The 9875-nt window shown below is 35.7% G+C and overlaps 1 protein-coding gene across 1 annotated transcript in view; it reads left to right on the plus strand.

Moving 5' to 3' along the window:
• Positions 1-9875, plus strand: part of LOC135226367 (uncharacterized) — a 64395-nt gene that overhangs the window by 22506 nt on the left and 32014 nt on the right. The window contains 1 exon segment of the mRNA XM_064265842.1: positions 1361-1543. Within this exon segment, the coding sequence (XP_064121912.1) occupies positions 1361-1543 (183 nt within the window).

The following is a 9875-nucleotide window of genomic DNA, read 5'->3' on the forward strand; positions in this document are numbered from 1 at the left end:
GAATTTGATATGAAAATGCTCAACACTTAGTTTAAAGTGTGTTCGAAACTCATTTAGAATTTTGCCTTTGTAGTGTTTTGTATATATATAAAGGCAATTTCTGTTTGTCTGTTCATTATGCACGCCCAGCCTACGAAAGCTAGGACTACCAAATTTTTACCATAGACTCCCCTCCCCCCAAGGAAGGTTTTAGTCAAAATCCGAAATTTGAGGGTCGTTTCTACCCCCTCTTTATTTACAACTTTTGGATTTTTCACAACTTCTTTGGCTCAGGGTACAAATAATGTAATAACCTTCAAACCGTCTTTGGCTCGTCAGGATCCCAAGTGATTACGTACTTGTTTTGAAAGTGATTGCATAAACCGCCCTGTAGGGGTTGTCATCATGGACGGCATACCCCTTTTTTATCCGGAGCAACGCCGTGTACAGCAGCTATTTGATGAATATTTTTGTCTTTATTCCATTGTATGCTCATTTGTCCATCACCTAAGGACTTGAATTATGAGGGTGATATTCAGCACCCAAGGAAAGTGCTGAACAATTGGCTAATAGGGAAAGAAGATGCTAAGCACTTCATTGAAGAAAGTTTTTAAAATCCTTAGAAATTTGCGTTTGACAGATCTGTCATGTAGTGCGTCACCAACTTACGGCGACACCGAATTACAGTGGATTCGATCTTATGGGACTTTTGCGGCACTGTTAATGGCCTTTTACAGCGCTGTAACTTGATTTTGTACCAAGTTACGGCACCGTTGATGGCCAGCGACAAGAATAATTAAGTTAATGGTGCTTACGGCACTGTCTTAAGTTACGGCGCCATTGAAGCAGCGTTGATGGTGGAACACCAATTTATGGTTGAAACGAACGTATGGCGTGGCGCTGTATTAGTGTGTTCATTTATGTTGAATATGAATAACAGTGAAGGAAAACACTAAGACTAGTGTCACACGTTTCGTGTAAAAATAATCCTATCATTACTGCTGCTACTTTACCTCTTGTGTAAAAATAATATCATGATTGCTGCTAATTTTACCAGTCCCTCATGTACGTAATATATTAAGACTATCAGGACTACGTTCACTAATTCCTCTTGTAAAAATACTAATACTATCATTGCTACTGCTCTTGTGTAAAAGTACTAACACTGTCAATATACGTATTGTTATATTTACTAATCCCTCATGTAAGAATCTAATAGTCTTTATTGCTACTTTTACTAATTCCTTCTTGTAAGAATACTAGTACATAATCCTTCTCTTAAGAATAATGATACCACCACGTATACGTAATACATAAAGTAAGACTGAAAATTAAAAGAAAAACAATCCCTTACAATCTCTCTGTTTCCCTGTGCCCTCAGATTGACCTGGTGCACCGGTGTTACTCCTTCCACGGGTGCGACTACCTGCTGCAGTTCTGCTCCTCCCTGCTGGAGGACATGCCCAGGACGGGGCACCGCTTCAACGACAACCGTGACGGCACCACCTCCATGTACCATGGCACCACCGGCAAGCTCCTTGTCACCTTCAGGAACGAGAATCGGGTGAGTCTTTCTCAGAGTTACTTGGGGGTGATTCAGGGAAGGGAGCGGGTTGTATTTGAGTGACTTGGGTGGTTCGTTCGAGTCGGTAAGTAGCGTCTTTTGAGTGAATCAGATGGGTCGTTGTAAGTGAGTCAGTCATGTCTTGAGTGGCTCGGTTGAGTCAGTCATGTTTTTTGAGTGATTCAGGTGAGTTGTTTGAGTGACGGGGTAGTCCTTTGAGTGACTTAGGCGAGTCAGTTGAGTGAGTCATTCATGACTTGTAAGTGGTTTGGGCATGTTTTGGAGTGACTTGGATTCCTCAAGCGACTCGGGCGAGTCATTTGAGTGAGTTAGTCGTGTCTTTTTAGTTATTTGGGCTAGGTTTGGGTTTGCTCAGGAGTGGGGTCGAGGGACTCGGGTGAGTCATTGGAATGATGAGGGTCGGTCTAGGGGTGACTCAAAAATCGTAAATCGAATGAGGATGGTTTTTGGAGAGTGAGTCTATGGAGTGACTTAACACAGAAATGGACTCTGGGTGACTCATGAATGGGTGGGGAAGGTTGTGTGGGATTCAGGGGTGGAGGGGTGTGAGTGAGGGAGGGGTGTGAGGTTGAGTCACTCAGGTTGGTCTCTTAGTGACAGGAATTTTGAGTGACTCATGCAGCTCAGGTGAGTCCGTGTGCCTTTTTTTCTGTTCTGGTTGGAGGGTGATGAGACTCGCCATATATAGTATATATACTATAGAGATATATACTATATATATTATGATATATATATATATATATATATATATATATAGTATATATATATATATATATATATATATATATATATATATATATGTAATATATACATTTTTTATATATATAGTTATAGTACTAAAATATATATTAAAATTTATATTTTATATATGCATTATATATATATACTATATAAATAAATTAATATTTATATATATATATATATCATATAACTTATATATATATAGATATTATATATATATTATATATATATGTATATATATACATTTTATATATATATATAGTTATATATATACATTCATTTATATATATATATATATATATATATATATATATATAAAAATAAAAAAAAAAAAAAAAAAAAAAAAAAATATATTATATCTCTATATATATCTATATATATATCAGTTATCTATATACATATATATATATTATTATATATCTATATATATAATATATATATATATATATATATATATATATATCTATATATATATAGTTATTATACATTATATATATATATATACAAATATATATATATATATATTTTATATATATATATATTATATATAGTATATATATATATATCTATTATATGGTTATATATATAATATAAATATATATATATATATATATATATGTATATATATATATATATACATCTATATAATAAACTATATATAATATATATATTATCATATATATATATATATATATATATATTATGTATATATATACTTATTATATATATATTATATACGTTTATTCATGTTGACTATACATTATATATATATGATATAAATATATATATACTATATATATGTATATATATATATATATTTTATATTAGATATAGTATAGAATAGATAGATAGATAGATAGATATAAGATAGATAGATAGATAGATAGACAGACAGACATACATAACTAACAGAGCTATCTATCTATATGGCAGCAACCACACAAACAAACAGAAACCAAATCGGAACTTTAGAAAAAAAATCAAGGCTTTGTATTAATAGCACATGACCCCAAAAATACGATTTATAATTTTTCCGTCACGGAAGTCACGCAGTGACAACCGGAAACTCACGTCTGCGTCACATGTGTAAACATGTCAGAGAGGAAACGGATGTAACTTATACATCTTCGCTTTGTACATATTCCGTGACCATTATTGAAGATGTGTTAGTGTTATGTTTTGATAAGCTTTAAGCAAGTCATCGCTTCATGTAGAGTCGTTAATTTTGTATATTTTTTATTGTGTTCTGTATTTTTCTGTATCTTGGCTGCCTGTAGAGGATTGTAGCCTACAGCAGAGGCTATATTTACTATATATTCTGCCGTCTATATATTTGTGTTTTTTTTCTGACAGCAGAAGATATAGCAGATATAACCTCTGCCGTCTTTATCTTTGTGTCTGTGCGCGTCTGTCTGTCTGTCACACACTTCCTTAATTCACCACTTTTAAAACTAACAATATCAAGAATATCTCTCCCTTAACCTGCCTGTAGGCGGGCGGACTGTATGCACAAAGGCTTTATCTGCATCTGCTATATATTCTGCAGTTCAATGCATGGCATTATTGGATGATATTGGATTTAATACATTGCATTTATGGATGATGTTGGATATAAGACATAGCATTTATGAGTAATTTTGGATATAACACTAATTATCAACCTTATCCAAGAAATGTTAAATCCAGTACAGAAATATCCATAAATATATTGGGCAAAATGAATATGCGTTTATGGATAATATTCTTTATAATGCAGTGAATTTATGTATAGCATTGGATACATACAACGCATTTTTTAATAACGTTTGATATAATGCATTGTATTTTTGGATAACAGGGTGTAATGTATTATATATATATATATATATATATATATATATATATATATGATATATATAATTCTATATATGTATATGATATATATATATATACAGAGAGAGAGAGAGAGAGAGAGAGAGAGAGAGAGAGAGAGAGAGAGAGAGCGGAAGCATCGCGGCGGAAGGTAAACAGTCATGAATGAAAACAAATGAATGACTATCGTGTTTTTGTTGTTGGTCTTACTGCCACATCGCGTGCTGTAAAGAACAAAAAAAAAAAATAGGAAATCACATAAAACGTTTATTTGCGAATACGGGGCAACGAACGAATATTCCCCGAGAGAGAGAGAGAGAGAGAGAGAGAGAGAGAGAGAGAGAGAGAGACAGAGTCAGTCGTCTAAAGAAGTCATGTAACTTGGGAGAAGGGGGATCCTCTCAACGTTTGTCCCAGCTGGGTTGTTACGCAACGGAGTCTAGTCAATCTCTCTCTCTCTCTCTCTCTTTGGGTGGTGGTAGTAGTAGTGCGTGCGTACATGCGTCAGGGGCGTATGATCAACACGCGCGCATACTGAGGGAGGGAGAGAGAGTGAGAGGGTGAGGGGGAGGGAGAGAGGGAGAGAGATTGTGCACATGGACGGCGAGTATTAAGGGAGGCATCGGGGTTTCAGTTGGCTAGTCCTTCCGTGGACCAGCGTCTGCTGCTACAGTTCTCTGAAGCTCCTCCCCCTCTATGTCCTGCTGGCTAGCCATGCCGTCCGTGATGGAGGAGATGATGCGTGGCGGAGGTGGTGGTTGTCCCTCCTCCTCCTCCTCCTCTACTGCCTGTCCCTCAACCCGGCGTAGCCCGATAGAAGAAGCCTCGAGGTCTGCAGCGCTTCGAGGGGTATTCTTCGAGTAGGCGTTTTTAAGCCTGAAGAGGGATGCTGCTGTGGCTGTGGCTGTGGCGTTGTTGCCAGGGTCCTTTTGGTCGCTGAATGGCTTTGGAAAGGGAGAAGGGGCCCATCCCTCCTCTCCCTCCCTCACCTCAATGTCCTATTCTCATCTCCGCGGGGCAGCAGCAGCAGGATCGCTCTTCCGTCAGTGGACTTGGAAGCGCGCGCTTTTGGCAACGTGGTCGTCGTCCTCGTCCGCGCCCTCCCGCGCTGCCACGGGTAGTATTAAGTTTAGTGTTCTCAGACGTGCCCAGGCTGACGCATCCCCCACGGCGTTCCTCGGATTCCCCTCGAAGGCGCTGTCATCATCTATCCGTGGAAGGAGGACGTCCCCTTCCCGAGTGGGGCGATCTGAAGCGCGTCGGCCGAGATTATCTGACGAAGGGAAAAGGCCACCATCATCATCCGGCGACGCCTGTCGAAGGGACCCCCTCGATGGCATCTCGTCTCTCTGTCGAAGGGCGTCCCGCTCCCGAGTGGAGAGATCTGAATCGAATTGGTGAAGATCAGCTGATGAAAGGGAACGGTTGGACAACCTCGATGATGGCATCTGGTACTTCGTCGACGAACCACCTGTTTGTCCGGGTTCGGAGGAAGCTCGTGGCCAGAAGGCGCCGCAGGGGAATCACTTTCTTTCGCAATGGGATGAGTCATGCCTCCCTTCGGCCCCATGAGGCCATCGCGAGAAGGGACAATCTAAGAAGGACGTCACGGGGAACGTGCTGCCTCCGTCGGGTCGACGGGAGGACGTCTCCTTTCTTCGTCAGTGCCTTCTGCAGCAGAAACAGGAGGTGCGCCGACGGTCTTACTGGAGACCTGGGTAGTGGCGTCGTCATTGCGACGTCTGGAGGCCTCGTCAGTGCCCTCTGCAGTAGAAACAGGACCAGGGCGGCTGTAGAAGACAGGGGAATGAACGACCTTGCTAGTGGCTTCGTCAGCAGCAACTTCTCCTGTAGCAGTAGAACTAGGAGGTGGTGCGACGCCCTTGCAGGAGATGATAGAGGAATGAAAGACGCCGCCAGAAACACCAGCTTTTCCTGTATCAGTAGACGCAAGAGGAGGAGGAGGAGGAGGTTCGAATATCCTGCAGGAGACGGACGAATAGAACCACCCTTCGACATTAGCGGAGTCTTCGGTCATGTCGTGAGCACCTTGATCGGCTCGAAGCAGCAGCGTCAGGGCCGCCCGAGAGAGCTGCTGCTCAGTGACGCCCTTTTTAACGGGTGGTCAGGAGGAGGGAGAGGCCTCTTCCAGGTGGACTGGTGTTTTTTCGACGCGCGTTGCCTCGTTGCTTCGTTCCGTCTTTGCAAGGTTTTCATGCATTTTTTATTCATTTTTTTTTCTTAAGTTTCCCAAGCATGTATGGGTGTGTGCAAGGTATATAGAATAAGGGAGTCTCCCTTATTCAATATACCTTGGTTGTGTGTATATATATAGATACGTATACATACGTACACTTTTTCTCGTCTGCCAAGCACGCTAAGTTTCCCACGCACGTCTCCCAAGCATGTATGGGTGTGTGTGGGTGTATATATAGATATGTATATATGCATAAACTTTTTCTTGTATCCCAAGCACGTCTATATATATATATATATATATATATATATATATATATATACACATACACATACACATATATATATATATACACACACACACACCTTTTTGTAGTCTCCCAAGCACGCTAATTCTGTATGGGTATAGAGTTGTATTTATATACATACAATTCTTGTTCCCAAGCTTGTATGGATGTGTGTACGTATATATACATACACCTTTTCCTTGTCTCCCTAGCACGCCAATTTGTTTGGGTATATATATATATAATATATACTATATATATATTTTTATTATATTTACGCATGTATTTAGAGGTATACATTCATCTTGTTGCGTATAGTAGTAATGTTTGTGTAGACGAAATGTCTCTCTCTCTCTCTCTCTCTCTCAGTCTCTTCCTCTCTCTCTCTTCTCCTCTCTCTCTCTCTCTCTCTCTGTCTCCGGTCACCCTTGTTTTTCTTCACGGTATGGAGATATATTTGCCGAATTTTGAAAAATTTATTTTATTATTGTGATGGGTATATTTATAAAAGCATTGTAAGCAATTACGTCATTCCTTTATAACTGATATAACGAAATATTTTATAATTCGGATCCGAGTAGGAGACTTTTTATTCATCTCTGAAGGAAAGGATTTTACTTATTTGTAATTAATATTTTTTATTGGAAATATAGTTGCCCAGACTTGAGAATAAATGACAAAATTATATTGAAGAATAACATATAAATATAAAATGATATAATTGATAAACAACATTATAAAATAAATGGTATAATTGAAGAATAATGTATAAAATAGTTATATAATTGAAGAATAGAAACTATATATAATTGAAGAATAACTTATAAGATAAAATTATATATTTGAAAAATAAGAAAAAATATAATTTAAGAATAAAATATAAAACAGAATTATATAATTGAAGATTAAGAAAATGATAAAACTGAAGAATAAAATATAAAATAAAGTTGTATAATTGAAGAATAAAAAATTATATAATTGAGAAATAACACTTAATAAAAAAAATTATTTAATGGAAGAGAATATATATATATATATAGATATATATATATATATATATATATATATATATATATATGAATGTAAATATTATGGTGTTATAACCAAACAACTGAAGAAAGGTTTTGATTTAAAAAAATTAAGTGGTGATTATACTGGAAATTAAAATGAAATTTTGGTTCTTGGAAAATTAATTTTTATTTACTTAAATGAAAATATTTAATCTTTGAAAGTAAAATTTGATTTTTATTTTTATATTAAAAGGGAATTTAGTTTTTTTAAATTAAAGTGAAATTTTAGTTTTTTAAATTAAAATGTAATTTTAAGTTTTGAAATTAAAATAAAATCGTAGTTGTTGGGAAAAAAATAATTTTATTCTTTCAGATTAAAATAAAATTTTAGTATTGAAATTAAAATTTGATTTTAATTCTAAAAATTGAAATTTAATTAATTTTTGGAAATTAAAATTAAATTGCCATTATTTGAAAGTAAGATGAAATTTTAGTTTTGGGAAATTAAAGTTAAATTTTTTTTTGGTTTTTTAAAATTAAAATTTAGTTTGAATTTTTGAAATTAAAATTGTTAAAAATTTTTGAAATTAAAATTTAATTTGAATTTTAATTTTGATATTAAAATGACATTTAGTGTATTTTTTTAAAAATTATAATTTAATTTTCCAATTTAGAATAAAATTAAAATTATTGACATTGAAATGAAAATATAATATATGAAACAAAAAGGAAATTGTTAATGTCATTGTTATAGTAGGAAAGTTCATGTTAATTTTGATCAGTGTTGAGAGCGAAAGATGTTTATAACATTATTATTATTATATTATTATATATTATTCTTATTATTATTATTATTATTATTATTAAAAAATCCTCATAGTAGCACGAGTCTTCAAATGGAGAAACAAATCCACAGTTATGTAAATGTACATATAATTTTAGTTTAAAAACAGCAAAGATAGCTTTTCGGGAATCTGTACGGTTTCCCCTTATCAATCGGATAAGGGGAACCGTACAGATTCCCGAAAGCTACTTTGCTGTTTTTAAACTGAAATATATGTACATTTACATAACTGTGGATTTGTTTCTCCATATTATTATTATTATTATTCTTATTATTATTATTATTATTATTATTATTATTATTATTATTATTATATATACAGGTGAATTACGTGGCCTTTATCTTCCCCGACCTAGTAATACTTGGCTATGTTCCAGAGTGTCTGCATTGAATAATAATTCTGCTTTCGTCCTTGAAACGTGCTCTCTCTCTCTCTCTCTCTCTCTCTCTCTCTCTCTCTCTCTCTCTCTCTCTCTCTCTCTCTCCGCATTGACATGCCTGGCATTTAATCCTAAAGTTTCGTAAGTGCAGCACCCTCTCTCTCTCTCTCTCTCTCTCTCTCTCTCTCTTATTGGCATGGCTGCTCATGTGAATTTGTATATTGTTTTCTCCTGTATTGCATGATTATTTAAATAATTTAGTTTATAATGTTACTCGATTCTCAGATTTGTAAGTTCAGTAAGTTTTGATAGGTGATTTATTTATTTATTTATTTTTTTGCAAGGGAGTTTTTAAGTTGTCTGTAAAGAAAACTATTGAGATGGCTATGTTTGTCTGTCGTCCACACTTTTTCTGTCTGCCCTCAGACCTTAAAAACTACTGAAGCTAGAGGGCTGCAAATTGGCACGTTGATCATCCACCCTCTAATTATCAAACATTCCAAATTGCAGCCCTCTAGCCTCAGTAGTTTGTATTTTATTTAATCTTAAAGTTAACCATGATCATGCGTCTGGCAGCGATATAGGCCAGGCCTATATTAGAGCTTCGTGGACCGAGGCTCTTACAGCATTATATACCGAGACACCGAAAGACAGATCTATTTTGGGTGGCCTTAATTATACGCTGTACAGGAAACATGATTTGGCTACCTGTTCTATAGATGAGCCCAGTTTTGGCCCTCTGTTACTCAGAGATATGAAAGGTTATTGTGTCAGTAAACCTCAAATGTCTGTTTGACCCCATTTTTTTTTTATGGATTTTTTAATGTAATCTGTCACATCTTGAGCGTCATCATTTTTTCTTAACTGTATCTTTGATCTTTCAAGATTTCATCGAGTCATAACCAGTCATTTTCAGGGTCAGGTGTTGGTTTTACAGTTAGATGAATTTTACAGTTGGATAAAATGTTAGTCAGGTAAATTTAACGGGATAAATGTTAGTCA

This window comes from Macrobrachium nipponense, chromosome 14, assembly GCF_015104395.2.
Source record: "Macrobrachium nipponense isolate FS-2020 chromosome 14, ASM1510439v2, whole genome shotgun sequence".
Classification (NCBI taxonomy): Eukaryota; Metazoa; Arthropoda; class Malacostraca; order Decapoda; family Palaemonidae; genus Macrobrachium; species Macrobrachium nipponense.